General features: G+C 47.4%; 1 protein-coding gene across 3 annotated transcripts in view; it reads left to right on the forward strand.

Moving 5' to 3' along the window:
* BCL2L11 (BCL2 like 11) overlaps positions 1–18554 on the forward strand; it is a 39159-nt gene that overhangs the window by 12701 nt on the left and 7904 nt on the right. For all 3 annotated transcript variants that reach the window (XM_016216201.2, XM_016216203.2, XM_016216202.2), the window contains exon 3: positions 14082–14191. In XM_016216201.2, coding sequence (XP_016071687.1) covers positions 14082–14191 — 110 coding nt within the window. The remainder of the gene's footprint in view (positions 1–14081; positions 14192–18554) is intronic.

Consider the following 18554-nt stretch of genomic DNA (forward strand, 5'->3'; position numbering starts at 1 on the left):
CTGTTGTGGTGACCCCCATGTGTGGCCCTGGAGGTGTGCCCATGGGGTATGTACCATGCTGCTCTCAAATGTAGATCCTCAAAACATCTGGGTAGCTCAAGTCTGGTGCCATGTGCTATAGGGGAGCTTATTAAAGAGAATAGTAAGTCTCATAGTTCTGTATGTTTGGACTATACAGCAGAAAAAAGAGATTAATCGTCCTTTGATTTGTTTCATATTTTAAGGTGTGTGTGGTGATAGATTTGAAGATATGCATATACTTAAAATTGCCAGTGGTGCCTGCTTCCTGACTGCCTTGCAAACCAAAGAAGGGGATCTCTTGCCCAGAGCCTGAGTGTCCCCACGGCCCTGGTGTCTGTTCACCCTGCCTGTACTGGGAAGGGACTCTTCATGGACCACTCCGCTCCCTGCCCCTGAGTCATCCCCGCACCAGAACTCAGCTGTCTCCATTTCTTTGTTGGGTCAGTCTCAGTTTCTTGGCATGGTCGTTACGTGACCAAATTTCTAGCCTCTCACCTTCTGGTCACTGTTCTCTGGTCGTTCTGCTTACTCCATGGCTAGGACCTGTGCTGGGGCATGTGGCTTAAAACAGCTTTCTTTCTCTCTGGGGATCTTGTTGATACAAACCTAATCTCTATTCTTAAAGACCATGAGGACTCAGTCCTGTGCTGTGCTGGGGTGCCTGCCTGTAAGCACAGGGCCATCCACCGGCTCAGACCCTGCTCTGCAGACACAGTGCAGTGCATCTGATGTTCCTTTCTTTTGCATAAAATGCTAGCAGAAACTATGCACAAGAGGGTTCATCACAGCATCTCTTATACCAGCCAAACAGCTACTGACAATCCTACTGGTCTGGGAATACCTCTGAATTATTCCTCCTTTGACAGACTCTAGTGTCATCTTCTTAATGGTGTTAAAGAGAATAGTGACATGTGGAAATGCTCCTGGCGAGATGTTGTTAAAAAGGCTACAAAATTGTTGATATCCTAGATCTTAGTCTGTTTGTACTGTAACAGAAATACCACACTGGGGCGTTACACAGCATTTATCTCAGAGTTCTGGAGGCCGGAAGTCTGAGATTGGGGGCCAGTGTGGCTGGGTTCTGGTGACAGCCACCTTCTCCCTGTGTCCTCACAGAATGGGAAGAGCAAGCTGGTTCTCTGACACTTACGAGGCCACTAATCCCGTCATGGGGGCCCCACCCTCATGACCTAATCACCCAAAGGCACATCTGCAGATGTGATCACACTGGGGCTTAGGTTTCAACATAGGAGTTTGAGGGGGACATAGACCTGTAGTCCATAACACAGTTTTGTGTTTAAGAAGTTTTTCAAGCATAACAAAAGGCTTAGGAGGAAAATAAAGTGTTAATAGCGAGTGTTTTTGCATTCAAGTTACAGGTGTTTTCTTTCTGTGTCCCTTTTTATATTTGCAGAATCATCATAATTAGCATTTATAATGGAACAGATATAACAAATAGTGTATATTTTAAATTTTGCTCTCCATTAATCTTCACTTTAGGCATGCCAAGCAGTGTCAGCGCGGCTTCTATCTCTTATTTGTGTGGCTTCCTATTAACTGCCGTGGTCGTTACATTGGTAAAGAGTTCATCCGGGTGAGGTCAGGCTTTCAGGCCATCCCCAGAAGTGCTGTGGATGGATTCAAGCCCCCTAATCTACTCTTTGGGAGTCTACTTTTTATCTTAGCAAAATGAGTATTTTATATGTGAAGCACCTCCATTCAGTGGGGTCCCAGGTAGACTCTGCACCTGGGACTGTGGCTGCCTTCCCTGCAGGGTCTGGATGGGATCCTGGCCGGCTCTCCAGCCGCCGAGTCACATGGGCAGACCTGGGAATCTCTGAGCTTCATGTCCTCTATTGAGCCAGGACAGAGGTGCCTACCTCTGAGGTCATGGGGAGCTTTCATGTAAGCTGATGGAAAAGAAAGTGTCTGGTGGGAACTCAGTCACACATTTCTCCTTGCTCCTCATGACCCATCCCAACCATGGAGGGTCAGTATGTGTGACGGTGATGAAATGTCCTCTCCTACTTCCCATGGCAAGGAGCTGTCGTTCAGGAGTACAGGAAGCTCACGGGAGGAGTTCATCTGGAAATGCTACCATAATTCTGGACCCCAGGTCTGAAAACAAGCAAGAAGGAAGAAAGTATTTTCTAGAAACTGGCCTGGTTGGGGCAGGAGGGGGTCCCAATAACCCCTACCCTGCCAATTGAACTGCAATCACCCTGAGCAGAACCCTGGCTTCAGTGGGAAAGTTTGGGCTATGGAGTGACACCTGGGGACCCGCACCCTGCCTCTCTCGGTGCTGGGCTCACGTTGGGACACAGCAGGACACCTGTGGAACACCGCTCGCTTGACTTGGCAGAAACTCCACTCTAGAGTTCAATCAAAAGAATGCGGGTGTTTTCACAATCGAGGCAGAGGCAGATTGTTTGTTACTTGTTGATTTCATGTTAGAAACATTCTTTGCCTGAACAGAATCAAGAATTTAAAACAGCTTTTCCCTTTTCTCTGAGACGGTTCCACCCCTTTTTTCCATCATTAATTTAAATTGTGGGTTTTGCTTCTGAACGAGTTACTGTGAGTTACTCCAGTCCTTGGGGACTTTTCCTCACGTGCTATGGGGTGACGGACTGATACCAGCCATCAGTGCTGGTGACGTTTCCCTGGTGGGCAAGTTTAACCACGTTTGTAATAATGTTAAAAAGCTTACAAGGGTTTTAAGCGTTTGCTTAGAATGAATTGGTGTCCACCAAGTCCTGTGGGAAGCCCAGGTTCACTCTGTATTTCCACTGTTCTCTACCCCGGACTGGATGCATGGTTAGACAGTAATGGGAGGGCCAGCCCTGAGCAGGCTCTGGTGTGACCTCGGGGCCAGGGGTGAGGGTCAGCTTGTCTCCCTCTCACCTCCGCTCTCAGTGGACACAGGCCAGTTGACAGCATGAGTAGTAGCTGCACACCGAGAGGGGACTGTCATTGAGTGAGAAAATGGGATCTGGTTTGTAAGCAGCGGGGCTTCACCCTGGCCTCGGGTACTCTGCACCGTCCATAACGCGTTAGCTCGGGCTTTGCTGCCCTTCCTCAGGAGTGGAAATGGTTTTGAAGCGAAAATTTTAAAAAGCGGAATCAACCATTTCAGTCTTAAGAGGGTGTGTGTATTATAACAAATAGATTCTACACCATTGTCAACTCAGTTCCTCTGGACCTTCTTTTTTCCCCAGAGTATATCACATTTCTGGGCCAGAGCATGCTTCCCAATCCAATTCCTAAAACATTTTAAGATAAGCAATTTATAGACTTAATGAATAATCTGAGACTTTTTAAGATGCTTGTTTACGAGGGCGGGGCCTGCTTTCCTCCCGTGAACGTGCGTCTGCGAAGGTGTTTAGTGTAGCCAAGCTTGACAACCTCCGTTTATTGAGTTTTTTTCCTACAGAGTAAGAGTGCTGCAGAAAAAATCAAAAGGTTTCTTGTTTGTCTCTTTTAGTCCCTTGAGAAGTTTCCTAATACAAAGTATGAATTCTGGGTATATAGTATGTTAGCATATGTATTATGTTAAAGTATGTTTGACTTTACATCTTGATTTTACTTACACATGAGCATAAATTCTGCTGAGTTAGTCAAAAGCAACTGACCAGCTTCAGAGAATGGTTTGGAGCACAGCAGGAGCAGAGGTGTTTGTAGGTTTAGTGAGCACTCGGGTACTGTTTAATTCAGTGTCCGAGTGCCCACAGGTCCCCGCCTTCTCACTGGATTTTCCCATGTAAAATCCTCTGAAGCCTGGAAGTGTGTGCTCTCTGTGAGGAAAGCCTGGTGCACACAGTACACAAGCTCTGTTTTCTGTCCAGTCCTTTTTCCTTATAGCCTGCCACGATTGTGGGAGTGGAAAGTTCCAGCGGGTGACCCAGTCCAGTCTTGGTCCTTCCAGTGACCCATTAACAACCCCTGGGCAAGTCCCTCCCCCCAGCTGGAGACCAGTGTCCTGTCCTGACAGAGGAGGGTATGCGCAGTGGCTGGGGTCCGGTGTGGTCACTGGAGGGGGGTGGGGGGGGCTTGCCCTGAATTAGGACAGCCTTGGTGTCATCTGTATGGCACAGTGGGTTTCTCTGTCCACCCATCCTGTGTGAGCGGGGCCAGCAGCCCTGTCTGCTGTCCCTGGAGGGAGGAAGAATGTGTGAACCTGAGCAGGTAGAAGACCCTTGAAGCCAGCAGTCTGCAGAGGGCTCTGCACGTGTCAGGCTCATGCAGGCGCTAATGATGCTGTGGCCTCCATTCTCTCCCTGCGTGGGGCATGGAGCACCACCGCCAGCGTGACATGTTGTGGCTTGTAGAGTGGGCCTAGGACCCTCCCTCAGAGTTGCTGTGTGCAGAGGTTAGGTGGTGGCCTGGCCGGTTAGGACAGGCTGGTCAGTGGGTGAAGGGACTGGGCTCACGCCGCCTTTCTGATCAGGCTTCCACTGTACCACGTAGACGCTTTGCTAGCTGCAGCCTGCCGTTTCCTTCTATTTGATGCAGAGTTTTAATTCCTTTTCATTCCTGTGTTTCTCGCCTGTGTCTCTCAGAGGTGGGCTCCGTGCTTCCAGCATGAATGTGTTCGGTCAGGACACACGAGTTCTGCGAGTTTTCTGGGGAGGAGTCAGGCAGCCCAACTGTGACAGACATGCTTTGAGGACAAATATTTAAACCATTAAATGTTCAAACACGACGTTTACATCTTTGCGATTATGTAAAATAGTGTCTGGAGTTGAGGTGTAAAATGTGTTTCTTGTCTACGCGGTTGGCTTTTATGAGTTTTTAAGTGAGAAGATTTCATGGTGCCTCATCCTGCTGGTGAGTTATCACTAACCCTGGGTCCGTGCTCTCAGACCCGTGCCTCCCTTTGTGGGTAACCATTATGAATTTTAACTGTGTAAATAAAACTGGTAGACTTTTACAGGCTTGAATTGAAAAGCTGTTTAAGATGTAGCTCTTTAGAGTTCTGCTTCTGCCCCATGCTTGGATCTTCACTATCACTGAGATGAAATGCAGTAACGTGTAAGACCCCTGATGTGAATATAGGAGAAGAGATTTTTCTCACCTGTTTCCTGTTGCCACTGTTGAATTTCATAGAGGAAGCCACACGTACTCTGTAGTCAGGAATTTTTATTTTTGAGTTTAAATTTACATTTCCTCCCAAAGATCTGATTTTTGGCTAGGAACAACATATAGTTACCCATAGCTGGCAACTTCAAATTTTTTAACGCTTTATTTCTCAGAATGGCCTTCAGCGAGTTACTGTATGGAGTGGCATATTTACTTTCAAAAGATCTCTAAAATGCATTTGTTTTTATAGTGTTGCTGGAGTAAATGCTAAAATGAGTTTTCTGTATAGGACATCCTCTGCACTGTCAGGAGAGGGATTTGGCAGTGTTGTCTGTCTTACAGCTCAGGGTTAGTCTTCATTTGTACTGAGTGGGCGACTTCTTATTTGTTTTTCACAATAAGAGGGCACCTGTCAGATCCCCTAGTGCTCTGACAGGAACCTGGGGCTGCAGAAGTCCAGCTGCAGCTGCCGAGCCAGTGGGGCTGAGTCAGTGCTGGGAAAGCAAGAAGAGTCGTGTCCTGTGTCCCACCCTGGCCAGCCCCAGTGCAGGCCTGCAGCACACCACTCAGAGCACAGGTTTCTGGAGCAGGCGAGGGGACCAGGGTGATGATGGGGGTCTCCCCAGGGCTCCTGGTAAAAGGCACAGGAGGAGCTGGTTCAGGACCAGGTTTGGGACGATTGAGAGATTGGGTGATGATTGAGAGAGATTGTAGACCCTGTAGCCCCAGGGAGCATTTCAGTTTCCTGCGAGCAGGAACTTTGTAGCACCTGATGCCCTTCAGTGAGGACTTTGGTACCTTTGGAAAAAGTGCCCTGCCCTTGGAGTGGGCACTGAGGCTGGGCCTCATCAGTCTGCAGAGGCTTCTGCGCCGGTCCCTGCCTGGTGTGAGATGCTGGTGCTGGGCTTCTGCTGTGACCAGGAGTTAGCCAGTTATGTCTTTTAACATAAAACCACAGGGTCCGGGTTTGTTGCTGGGGTGTCACTGGCTTCTAGCGAATGTCAGCATGAGTGGGGACCCCGCAGCCAAGAGGAGAAATAGGTCTTCTGATGCTGAGCAGGGAATGAGGAGAATGGCGGAGCTCCTTGGCCGAAATGCCTTTGGCATTTTAGTTTATTGTAAGAGAAAGGTGGCGATGGGAGGTGAAGGACACGCAGCTTCACAGCCTTGGTTTACTGGCAGTTTCCAAATGGTCAGCCTGGAAACTGATCGAAGCAGGGGGTTTTGATTTTCTAACTCACAGCCACATGAAAGCGGTGGCCGTGCACATTGCAAGAGTAAGCAGAGAAACACTGCCCCGTCTTGCAACTTCTCCACCGTGGAATCCGTCCCAGCAGCTGCTCATAAGCACTGTCTCGGGTTCCTGTCGCCGCCCACGCTCGACACTGGGTACCCGAAAGATGATTAGGGACTTTGTGAGCACCGATGCCAACCACTGTCGCTTTACTTCGTTTCTAATCACTTTCATTGTTGTTCAGTGGCTCAGTGGAATTGAGAGAGGATTTATCCAACAAACAAAATTATGCGAGAAGTAGACCTAGCGGGGGGGGGGGGGGGGGGGGAGGGGGGTAAATTGGATTCTGGCTCATTGATGTCTGAGAACCGGCAGAGCCGGGCATGATCCTGCAGCGATGACTGTAGTCAACCTTCCCTGGATGACAGTGGCCCTCCTTCCCCTGTGGCTCACCGGGAATTCCGGAGCAGGCAGCACGGCCCGATCGCACTGGCGGGTGTCCCCGGGAAACCTGGGCAGGCTGGTCGCCTATAAACTGGATAACTGAATCGATAGATATTTCTGCAGATACATAAGCAGACTATTGGGTTAAACAAACACCCCGGGGTTTTTATTCTGCACGTGAACGCAGCACCTGCAGAGGCAGTGCCTCTGTTCAACATTCTGGAGGGATTCTTTTGGCATCAGTTTAGTGCAGGTTTGGGAGCCTGCAAAGAGATGGTCCTTGAGCGGGTCCTTTATGGATGGCTTTTGGCTGACTCAGACTCTGCTCAGGGAGTAAAGGTGGACAGCCCCGAGGTGTCAGCCCCACGGTCCCTGCTGAGTGCACATGTGTGCCCAGGTATGTCCTGTTGTGTGTTTAAAATCAATGGTTTCTACAAAGCCGTACATTCCCTGTCTCTGCCAGGCATCCTTTCCTGCTGCTGAGCTGAGTATTGATGATTCTCAGCCTCACCCATGTGGGTCACTTTAAAATCACACCTTGATTCTGCCCAGTGTTGTAGATTATTGAGCTTTGAAGACAGCATAGAGTCAGTGTTTCTGTGGATCGTAATATGGTTTCTGGTTCCGCACTTGACAGTCAGGGGTGATGTGATGGGAACTCAAGCGGCCGCCCCCCTCGGAAGTGAGAGCCGTGCCAGTGCTGTCCCTCAGACGAGACTGCAGTGGCGGGAATGCAGGTGTGACACAACATCCCCCCCACACAGTCCCCATTTGGTGACTTTTCACAGCACCCCGCAGAGGGGAGGGGACAGCTGGGTGTCAAAAGAGTGGCGGTGAATCTCATGATGATGCCTCAGTGCCTTCGAGCACCTGCCTTGGTAACGGTGCAGGAGTCGGGCATTCAGTGAAAAACAGCGGGTTTGGTTCACTGATGTTGGGTTCACTGTGAACTGACAGTCAGGGTTTTTATTTCCCACCCTAGCAGGCAATGCTACAGAAAGCGCTTCCCGAAAGCCCCAGCCTAATTTCACTATCAGCCACTTAACCACAGTATTAATGTTTTCAGTGGCTGAGCTTTTAAGATTTGAAATTACCATATGGGTTGGAAAATAATTCTGTAGCTGAGCCAGAGCAGTCTGTTCATTAAATAGCACATATCCTTGAGTGACTTGAAGTTCTTTGTCATTGAAAAAGGCCCTCCTTTTCACCTGCCCACTCACTGTAGAAAAATGGATTAGTTATATACCTCCTGGCATTTTTTCTTATAGGAAATGCTGTGACCAGTAAATGCTGGATTTCAAAAAGTTATTTCTAAGAGTCTTGATGAAAATTCCACTACCATCCCATTTTTGACAAAATTGCCTGTGCCTGACACAGTAGCATTGAAGTTTTGCTGAGTGGGTTTGGTTAGAAAACTAGACGACCTCAAAGGCTGTCCTGGCTCAGAATGGTGCTTGAGAGACTGGCGCTGGCCTTGTGTGGCCCTCAGGTGACAGCCCCTGAGCAGTTTACATTAAGAGCAGTTTATATTTTATTGTCTTTTTTTTTTTTTTTAGTTTTAGTGCCACGTTTATGGAGTGAAATGCTTTCTTAAATGCGGAAACTACATTTCCTATGGGTAAAAATACACCTCATCAGAATTTCCCCTTTGAAGAGTTTTTACATTCATATAAAATTGCCTTAGCAGTTAAAAATCTGGCCTTCCTATGTAGTAATAAAAGAGTTTTTGTCTCTAATAAAGCCCCATTTTGTTGACCAGGTGTTGGCATTTATGGTTGGTAGGCATCTTGCAGATAGGAAAGTACAATATTTATGCCCGATACTTGTCTTTTGTAGAGTAGAAATGGAAACATGGGTTCTCGTTTTGATAGGGGGACTGTATTACTAGCAAGGGGGTTGTTGGGTTGAGTATCCAGGTAGGATTAGGGGACTGAGGGTGGAGCGGTGTGCTTTTTGTGGCACTCCCTGCCCTCAAACCCCACCAGGTCCACGTGCACCTTCGGAGACCACACCTGGATCCCTTCACCGTGGTGCTCCTTGACAGTGGGACAGAATTAAGGGAACGTAATTCTGGTTTTGACCAACACTACTGTGGGGCTGACGGGCTGACTTGTTAGCGTTGTTCTCGTGTGACAGACCAAATGTGACAGTCACTGAAATTAAGCTTAGTGAGTAAATTAAATGCATGTCTTACGCTGGCAGAGTCAGACATGCATTTTGAGGTCAGTAGACTGGAGTCAGGTTTTGGGTTTGCCTGTTACGAGACATGGACACATACAAAAAAATAATATCCCTAGGCCTTCAGTTTCCTGTAAAATAATACTTACCTTAAATAGAGTCAGATACTGACCATGTTCTTTCTGCTGTATCTCCTGCCTAGACACAATTTTGCTCAGCAAACCCACTGCCATCCTATTAGGGAAACCTCTGGTCAACCTAAAATAAATTAGCAGCACCCTCCACCCCCCTTTCGCCTGGTTTGATTTCTCTTTATAGCACTGTTACCGCCTGACCTATTATATATCCATTCCTAGAAAAGTAAGGATTTTGTCTCTTTGGTTTCCTGCTGTATCCCCAGAGTCTAGGATGATGTCTGGCACAAGCAAGTGCTCAGTTGTATTTGTTGAATGAGTGAAAAAATTAAATGAAATTATCCCCAAAAAATACTTCCCCTGCTATCTGCAGATGGTAGGAACTCAGTAATTGTTAGCAGCTACTGTATCAGCATAGGGATTGGGAAACACTCCATTTTTATGTGTTCCTTGTCTAAGAAACTTTGGGCAGCGCTGCTTTCTGTTTTTGTATCAAACGCAAGTATCTTTAAGCTATTCTTTTTTTTAAAATCCTCCATAATATATATGTTTGTTTTTGTTTTGTTTTGTTTTGTTTTGTTTTTGTTACTCACCTGAGGATATTTTTCCATTGATTTTTAGGGAATGGAAGGGAGAGGGGGCATCGATTGGTTGCCTCCTGTATGCGCCCCAAGCTGGGATCGAACCTGCAACCTAAGTATGTTCCCTGACCAGGAATCGAACCTGCCACCTTTTTTTGGTGTACAGGAGGCAACCGACTTGAGCCACCCAACCAGGGCTAAGCTATTCTGGAAAGGGTATTTGCCAGCCTCATACTTCACTTGATTCGTGTACAGAAGGACACTTTGTGGATTACAGTTGTGTGACCACGAGAACAAACCACTTAACGCACAACAAACAGAATAAAGTTCCACAAGCGCGCTACCACCACTGAGACGGGTGGAATTTTATTTTTTAACAATTAAGGTGATAATTGGGTTATAGATGCTTTGTCATTTCTCAGACCTCCCGGGGAAGAATGGAAGAGCTGTAAGTAACTTTTGCTCAACTTCCTCTATGAGCAAACTCAGCTTGTCAGAAGTCATTTTATTATAAAGTGTTTATTCTTAACTTATAGAATGCAGTTCATGTGGGTCTTACCATTCTTACCTTTCTTTCAGCCCCATTTCCTTTGATTATTTGCTCAGATGCCACCCTGTAGGTGAGGCCAATTCTGGCCACCGTCCCAGCCCCTAGCACTCTTGAATAGACCCTAGCCTATTCTTTTAAACCATAGCACTTGCCACCTTAAAGCTGTTTTGTACTTTACTTAGCAATTTATGTTTATTGTCTGTTTCTCTCCAATTGAAATGTAAGCTTTACGAGGGTAGGAATTTTATCTGTTTTGTTTACTTATATATTCCCAGGGCCTACAACATAGTCTGTGACCTCACAGAAAATTTTTTTACAGAAGAAAAGAAAGAAAGAGCTTCTACCCACCAAGAGACAAGATATTTTATCACTTCAGAAATGGTCTCTGAAATGTATGTGAAAAACTGCACTGTATTAACTGAGTTTAAGATTACCCTTTTAAAATACAGGAATGAGATGCCTTTTAAGTTATTCAAGATAGAGTTTTTGTCTTATAATCTTACTTTATAACCATATATTCTGTGGATAGATATGCTAGGTTTTATTGCAGGCTGATTGTTGGTCATTAATTTTAGGTGTACAGGTTGAAGGAGCCAGAAAAGTATTTGCCTCTCAAAAAAAACACACAAAACAAACCTAGTTCTTTTAAAAAGCCCCAAATGGCGATAGATGCTATTCAAGTGGCTCCGGCAGATCAGCCTCCTTTGAGAAAGTTGATTTGCATTGTCTGTCACTGTTCCAGATCAGCTTTAAAACCATACGCCTAAGCGTACAGTTGGCCGCTCTCTCACTGACCTGCGTTGTGGCCAGCTGGTGTGTGCTCGCACGCTGATCTAATCCTTAACCTTGGCCACTGGGACTCTCCTTATAAATATTCTCTGAAGACACGGATCTCTTCCCCTTTGCTCAGTACTTCCCAGGGTCTGGTATTAGTCTCCCTGCACCTGAGTCACGTGGGAGCTTGGAGAGTGCAGGTCCAGGGCCTCCCACAGACACACCACCTCCTGTCACCCTGCCTCACCCCAGGGATGTGTTTCTATCTATGTGTTTATTTATGATAACAGCTTACTTAAAGCTACTGAAGTTTTCTTTTGTGTAGAAGAAACATCCGTTTCTTTCCTTCACCTCCTTCCCCAAAACAGCTGGGCCTTGATGTCTAAGGGGAGCAGTTGGATTTGGCCACCAAGGTTCCATGTTTCCTCCTTAGCTGCTGGCCAGGTTGACCAGTTCCCTAGGTCCCCAGGCGCTGGTCTGATAAGCGGACTTCTGCCTGGACTGGCTCCCTTGATGGTGCTCTGGTTGCCGGCCCAAGCACAAGCCAGACAGAACCTTTCAAACCACATACTTCAGCAGGCTTCTGCTACCACTGGGGGCAAGTAACCAGGGCAGTCAGTTTTGTTTTATATCAAGTATACTTATAAATATCCTTGTCCAGAGGAAACATTTAGTTAAAATTTAGCATTTAGTCCACAAGAATGTAAGCTTTGTGGGAGGCAGAGGTTGGCCTCTTTGGTTGATGTGCCCAGACCACCTGCTGGGTCAGTGTCTGGCACATGGGCATTCAGAGTTGCTGGTAAGGTAGCAACTATCTTGATTTATTAGCATCAGGTAACTTGCAGCATTTTTTACCCATCCACCATCTTTGTAAAACACAACCTCTATTTCGCAGATTTTCTTTGGATAGTTGGCGTTTTCTTCATATCTGGCTCTAGGATTGCAAGCAGGTTACCCTTAAGGAAAGCTTTGTGTAGTGAGCACTGAGCGGGCTCTGAAGCCCAGGAGAGGAAGGTGATGCTGGCTCTAAGTGGCCGAGGGGGCCAGTTGGCGGGGCCGGGCCGGTCACCTGCATGTGTGGGCAGGTGCATCTCCCTGCAGGCCAGTAGCAGCATCGCTTGAGATGACGGCATGAGGCGCTCTGCAGGCTCCGGTGCGGGCGGGGTAGGCATTCTGAGGAGGATGCTCTCCTTCCCCTCAAGGGTGACTTCACTTTCTAAAAGCTTCAAAGCCCAGAAAGAACGCTTGATTGCTGATGGTATAAAATGAAAGTCATGGTTTGGTACCTGTAATAGGGTCAATCCTTAGAGAGTTATAAACCCAGGGAAAGGGAGTCAACTATTACATCACCACCTGGCATGACTCTACCCTGAAATTGTGTGTTCTATCAGTTTAGTCATTTAAACTTTAAGTTTATGGACTTTTACATAGTAACCGTAGAAATATTTGCATGACAAAGGTTCAGCCAGAGTGATTTTCATGTGGTTGGATGGGTGTCCATGGACACGCCTAGCTTATCCTGAAAGTTCCCCATCATCAGCTCTGACATTCCCCGCCATGCCTTCCTGTCAGTGCAGTTTCCCTCTGGCTTAATTCCCCGCCCCACATGGGGTGCCCTGCCCCTCTCCGGTGCTGCATTTGTAGGATCACTGCAATTACCTTGGGTAGGAGCTGGAAGACAGACAGGATGAGGCAGGAATTTGGAGAAGACTTGGTTAAAACTCTTCAAGGAGTTCAGTTTTTTGTTTTTATTGATTTTTAAAGAGAGAGGAAGGAAGGGGGGAGAGAGAGAGAAACGTTGATGTGAGAGAACCATCAATAGGTTGCTTTCTGTATGCTCCCTGACAAGGGATCGAACCTGCTACCTTTTTGATGTATAGAACAACGTTCCAACCAACTGAGCCACCTGGCCAGGGCCAAGGAGTTCACTTTTATGCGCTTTTACAGAAGCTATGCCTCAACAGCAGCTTTATAATGATAAAGTACAAAATACAAAAAGAAAAATTCTGCAAAAAATACAAAACAGGAAGCTATATTTTTGTTATTGTGAGCTCTGATTACTGTAGGTTTTAACGCATTTGGTGGTGGTTGAAAGGGAACACGGATGTTCAATTAGGAGTACGCTTTGCCCAGCTTAGCAGCAGGATGACTGGATGTATGTGACGAGCTGTTTCAGCCGGAGGCACATCGCTCCCCGAGCCTGCCTTCTGCGCCGCTCTCCAGGTGTGGGCACCGTGTGTCCTGGGGCATGTGGAGACCGGCTTCCCGTGGGTGATGGGATGTTCTGAAGACTTGCATTTTTTTCCCCCTTCATTTTTGGCTGTCACGTGGCTTTAATGGCTCCGTTAACAAGCGGGTGTGGACATTAGTGATGGCCTAAGGAAAGCCTCCCGCTTGCTTTTTTGTTCATCAAAGATGCCTTTGCTCTTACACCCAAAACGTTTTCTGCCCCCACTTGGGGTTGCAGACTTGCACCCATTGGCTGCGTTAATAGAGACGAAGAGCGCAGTTACGCTTTGACTGGGCCCCGTGGTGGCCCTCGTGACATCAGCCGCAGCACTGCACCCACCTCCATAGAAACGAAGTCACCCAGGCGGCCCGTTTTCCTTTCTCACGTTTCACTTATTTTGCTTTGCATAGAATGACCATTTCGTCTTACACTCCTCTGTGATGTTTGAAGTTTTTCCTAGGAATTTTACCTTGTATTAAGATCAAAGCTATTTTACTGACAGCCTCGATTTTTACATTCTCATGTGTTTCCTGTGTGTTTCTTTGGCGATATTTATTGTACCATGTTTGCGTGTGTTTGCCTTCGTGAAGTGGAAGTATGTGATTGATTGGCCAGGAAGTTTTTGAATTTGGCAGTACTTAGTCTCAGGTTTTGAGAAAGGAAATTATTGCACATCCCCTACTTTTTAACCAGAGCCATGGGGCGGACTAGCCATGGTGATCTGTAATGTGCATTGTAGCTCTTGCAGTCAGGGAGCTTCCAAGAACGTGAGTGCATGTGTGAGAGGGGCTTGCTGCCTGCGGGCCTGTCCACATGTCGCAGAAACGATGTGATTGTTGTTTTTGTTCCGGTGCAGCCTCCATGCGGCAGTCTCAGGCCCTACCTGCGGACCTGCGCCCGGAGATGTGGATCGCACAGGAGCTTCGGCGGATCGGGGACGAGTTCAACGCCTATTACCCACGGAGGGTAATGAGGTTTTCTTACTTACTCACCCCTCTTCTCCTCCCTCCCTCCCTCTCCCCACCATGTAAAATAAAATGACTACTAATCATCCAGGGCTTGTCTGGAAGCGACAGGTACTGCCTGTGTGTGACCGGCCACTGTTCCTCCTGTCTCCCGTTTTCCGTTTGTGTTACGGCTGAACTGAGGTCAGGGCAGTTCAGCAGAACCCAGGACAGGCTGGCCCAGGGGTTTCCTGAACACAAGCCTTAAACCATCGAGCTTAAAAAGGGCGTTGTTTATATGCTTTGAAATAGCCCCACATACATGTTCACATAGTTTTCAGTCCATATGAGGTGTGTCTGCACTCCCTTTAGGTGAAAGTTAGAAATTTTTAACTTTCCATCTTCACTCAGCAAGGAAATGATGCCCTGTGGTTTGCTGGTGACGTGGGTCAGAGCGGGAGCCGTGTCCTTTTGGCCCCATGGCTATCCTTGGACTGTCATAAATGAAGTGTGTTAGGATTAGGAGGCCGTTTATTAATAGCCTGTAATTTGGAGTACAAAATTTACACCCCCAAGTTGACTGCCACTTAAATTTTTGAGGTGTGCAATGATTTTTTGATTTTTTTTTTTAAATTAAGCCCATTGTCTTATCCTGTAGACAGAGTGTATGTTTTGCTTGCCCAGAGTCTTTCTACGTTACCATTTGGACACCCTTTCCCCATGAAGACACTTTAAAGTGTGTAGGCTTTAACTCTGAGCTAAATGGGGCTCTCATGAGCATCTTCGACCACCTCCTCTAAGGGACTCACTAGCCAGTGTGTGATATCATGTAATTCTGGCCAGTTTACTTTTTTTTTTCAAACAACCATGTATGAAGATATTTCTGTTGATTTCTCTAAAAGGAAGACACTTGAACCTGATTTTGTAGGAAGTAAATGTTAATATCATTCTTCCTGTGTCACTTCCCTCCTGGCTGCTTTATTTCTGAGCACTATCATTTCATGTAAGTACGTCTTAAAAATAGTTTTAAATCTCTTTTTCCTCTGGAGGGAGGTCAGGCTTAGGACACCCCAGCATTTCTATGCTGCACTGAATGTCCGTGCTGTTGCTAAGCAAATGGATGTTACCTGTTAATAGCGCTCGATCATTCCTGTTTTCCTGTCCGTATACAGACAGTGCCTTTGAAGCTTTTTTAAACATGTGGGTAGTTTCCCATTACGAGGGCGCCTTTCCTTTCTTCACTGCAGAATCTCCGTAAGGGGGTTAGGGACTTTCAGAAAAGTCACATTGGACCCTTTTCATACCTTCCTATGGGGGGGGAGGGGTTTGGTGGGAAATGTGCGACAGTGTGATTCTGTCATTAAATGGGACATGTCGCTTAGGATACTGTCTTTAGCTGGCAGAATGCCAGGCATCCTGCACCTGACATGGGCCAGCTCACAGAACAGGAGTTCCTTCTCAGCCTCGATCTGAAATTGGTGATTGTTTTATACCGTGTCAGTAAAGTTACTGTTTCCCCCATTTCTTCCACCGTCGTTTCTCTGAAGGGGTTCTGGTGGTACTGTGTGTGGTGGGTAGGGCTCTCCTGCTGGATGAGGGGAGCTCATCGGGAACAGGGCCCCAGTGTATGCAGGATGTTGGTCCCCATGCTAAGGCGGGCGGATATGGGTCCCTTCAGGAGGGTGGGCTGGCTAGATCCGAATCCCTGATTCTGGCATTTGTGCCCATAATCCAGCCTGGCAGACTCTCAGGGTGAGTCTGGCAGTGAACCAACAACAGGCTGGGCCTGCCTCCTGCCCTATCTTGAGACGGTTTGTAGATGTCCTTGGGACCTGATCTGACTTGGGTGGTGCTGCCCAAGAGATGAGGCCCTTGGGCCCTGGTTGCCTCAGTGTCCAGGAGTTCTGGACACCGAGGTACATCAGCACAGCTCTTCCCAGGGACTAGATCAGAGCCTCTGGCCACAGAGCCAAGTGTGTTTAAGGATATTTTGTAAAAGTTTCTCTTTAACCTTCTATGGAGTATGGATGACTCTACCAAGCTTTCCCCTGAGCCTGCCCAGATGGGTCTGGTAGATGCCCCTCTGCGGTGGCCTTAGGTGGTCAACGATGAGACCTGGGCTAAGGATGGCGTGTGGGTTGGAGCTCAGCCATCCCCTCATGTAGGCTGTCGAAGGGGTGAGCCGTTCTAGTCACAGGCAGATGAGACACGGGCCATTAGGTTGTCTTCATCACCTTGACTCCGCACTGAAGGTGAGATGACAACATCTACCAAGTCGTGTCCTTCCTCCCTCTCCTCCCAGTGTTATTTCAGTTTAATGTTTAAGGTAACCTATGTAACCTATATGCTTTCATTGTGTTTGGTAAGATGAGTGTAAATCTCATCGCACTATGTTGCTATATTTTGTCATTGTGAATCAGTGGCCACAAATGCAGTTGCTAATATAAAGGACTCATTCTCAGTCTGCTGGGATACTGGGGGGAGGAGTAGGGACAGACAGACTGTAGGTTATATCCTGATGTTTCTGAAATGGAGGGAAATGCATTCTCCAGATTTTACAAGGAGCCAGTTCAAGCATGACTCTGAAACTCGGGGTAGTGACCCAGTGACCCCCAGAGCCACAGACCCCTGCCTTGATAGTGTTCGATTAAACAGTCATTGTCCGCAGTCACACTGATGGTTTATTGTTGAATATCGGGGGGAGGAGAATTCTGGTGGGGAGACAGAAGACCGTTTGGGGAAGCGATGCCTTGAATTTATGGGCTGGCTTTACGCGGAAGCCACTGCCCTTGGGCGACAGTGTACCTTGTTGCGCTGCTTCAGGACAGATTTTAAAATTTTAAATATCTGTCGTCTTTATTTGCATTAATACCGCGACAGTACCTTTTCTGAAGTGTTGGTCTTTTGATCGCCACGAGCCTTGCGAAGCCTGACAGGGTATTCTCCCATTTTTCCAGTTAGAGCAATAGAGGAAGTTGTCGTGTAGTTGTCGTGTGTTCAGGCCGCGTCAGGGCAGTGGGGCAACGTATGCCACGGAGCTGTGGAGTCTGAATCCTGGAAGCAGGAGTGAGAGGCACAGGTGAGCGCAAACCCACTGCATGTCCCCTTTCCCCCGTGACTCAGTGCGATGCCCCGAACACCTCCAGGGCAGGTGACACTCCTCCTTCCCATCCGATAGAAGCTTCACCACTCAGCACCGGGCTAGCGTTGTAACTCTTTGTTCTGAAATGATTTCAGACTTGCCGAGAAGTCGCAAGAATGGTACACAGAACCCTCTTCTGTCTGCTGCCTCCGCTCCCCACGGTTAACTTTTTGCCACATCTGCTCTAACAAACGCTTTCCCTCCTCATACTATGTACACGTTATGTTCTGAAGTATTTGGGAAGAAGCTGCAGACATGATAGACCGTTACTCTTAAATACTTTTGTGTGTATTTCCTAAGACTGAGTATTCTCTTACGTGACCTCAGTGTAGTCATCAGCATCAGAGTTAACGATGTTACGGTAACGTGTAATCCTGGACTTTATGCAAACAAACGTTGCCAGGTGTGCCAACAGTGTGACTTAAGTTCATGGGTCCCTATTTTTTTTAACTTTATTGATTTTAGAGTGAAAACATCAGTCTGTTGTTCCATTTTTTTTATGCATTCATTGGTTGATCCTGGTACATGCCCTGATCGAGGATCAAACCTACAACCTTGGCGTCTCAGGACAACGCTCTAACCAGCTGAGCTACCCAGCCAGGGCCATGGGCCCCTGTTTAATTCAGTGGGTTATTGTGTGTTACACTCAGTACTTATGAGGCTCAGATTGTCACAGATTCAGCCAGCGGCAGCTGTGTGGTGTGTTTTACCATGTCATTGAGCATTAAAGTGCCTTGGTAGCAGAGGCCCACAGACAACGTGTTGTGGGACCATAGATGGATTTGTGGCTAAGTGACCTGCACCTACTGGTATCCTCTTACAGCTCCGGGACTCTGCAGGGGGATGGGGTGGGGACCATAGGTGAGCACAGAGCTGACAGTCATCGTCCAGGGACAGGACTTCTCAGAGAGGGTAGGGCTCTGTCTGGGGCTTTGTAACGAGGTAGAGTAACTTGCAAGGAGTTGAGCAGCTCCGCATAGTTGCCTGTGCTCCTTGACTCCGCCTCTTCCTCACGGGTGGCACGTGTCCCTTTGTTCCTGAATAGCCTCTGCTAGTTTCTTCACCATTGAGAAGTTGTGTAAGGGCAAGTCCAGGTCTTATCCGCTGGAGGGAGTGTCAGCAAGTGGGGCCATGGTCTTCCGAGGGTGCGGGGTGCCGTGTGCTTCACCAGGTTTCAGGATGGTGTCTCCTTGATGGGATTCTTGGCCATGGGCCAGGCTCGTAGTCTGAGGCTGTTGAGCAT

This window comes from Miniopterus natalensis, chromosome 13 (assembly GCF_054644295.1).
Source record: "Miniopterus natalensis isolate mMinNat1 chromosome 13, mMinNat1.hap1, whole genome shotgun sequence".
NCBI classification, from domain to species: domain Eukaryota; kingdom Metazoa; phylum Chordata; class Mammalia; order Chiroptera; family Miniopteridae; genus Miniopterus; species Miniopterus natalensis.